Source organism: Trichechus manatus, unplaced genomic scaffold (assembly GCF_000243295.1).
Source record: "Trichechus manatus latirostris isolate Lorelei unplaced genomic scaffold, TriManLat1.0 scaffold00024, whole genome shotgun sequence".
NCBI lineage: Eukaryota > Metazoa > Chordata > Mammalia > Sirenia > Trichechidae > Trichechus > Trichechus manatus.
The window spans coordinates 1,276,847-1,277,870 of NW_004443960.1; the positions used below are offsets into that span (position 1 = coordinate 1,276,847).

General features: G+C 52.5%; 1 protein-coding gene across 1 annotated transcript in view; it reads right to left on the reverse strand.

Moving 5' to 3' along the window:
* Positions 1-459, reverse strand: part of IFT140 (intraflagellar transport 140) — a 60,903-nt gene extending 60,444 nt beyond the window's left edge. The window contains exon 1 of the mRNA XM_023728382.1: positions 313-459. Coding sequence (XP_023584150.1) covers positions 313-459 — 147 coding nt within the window. The remainder of the gene's footprint in view (positions 1-312) is intronic.
* Between the last annotated feature and the right edge of the window lie 565 nt (positions 460-1,024).

Below are 1,024 nucleotides of genomic sequence, written 5' to 3' on the forward strand. Positions count from 1 at the left end.
GCACACCCACATGTACACACACTGCACACCCACACACACACTGCACACCCACACGTACCCACACGTGCACACGCACGCCCACACGCATACACCCACACACACTGCACACCCCCCACGCACACACGCACATGCACACACACACTGCACACCTCCACGCACACACACACTGCACAAGCACACGTGAACACTCAACTGCACACTCTCCCCACACACACTGCACACACCCCACATGCACACACACGCACACACGTGAACAAAAAAGAAACAAGAGCAAGAAGCTACTGAAGCCACAGCAGTTGCTCCGGGGCTCACCTGTTCCAGGTAAACATCCACGCTGCCTCCCGAGGTGCTGCTGACAGAGGCAACTGCCAGGAAGGGATGGACAGGGTGCCAGCTTATGTGGGAAGGTGAGCCGACTGATTCGGGGGTTTCTACGCGGTGATCAAAGTAGAGGGCCATGATGAAATACAGTCACGGTGAGACCTGCAGGGGACAAAAAATTACCAATTCCTGCAGGCTGTAAACAAGACAAGCAAAACGGCTGCAGCTGGGAGTACGAAAAGGAGCCCGGTGGCGCCACGGTTAAGCTCTCGGCTGCTAACCAAAAGGTTGGTTGTTCAAACCCACCTAGCGGCTCCACGGGAGAAAGATGTGTTGCTCCTGTAAACATTACATCCTACAAAACCCCATGAGGCAGCTCTACTCTGTCTCCTGGGGTCGCTAGGGTCAGAGTTGACTCGATGGCACCCAACAATAACAGAACTAGGAAAGCGAAGCGTCACAAACTTATAATCGTATGACATTCGGGAACTTAAAAAGGCCCCTTCAGACTGATGCAGGCAACTTTCCATTGACAAGCTCTCCAGCAGGGAGAATGATAAAATCAGAGGCAAAGGATGGGGCCCATGTGACCCAGGCTGTGCTGGAAAAGAAGGACAGTTACTGTGCAGAAAAAACGAATAAAGCCCTTCCAGACACTGCCTGTAGTTTCGACTACATGTGGAAGCCTTCATAAATTTTGTCC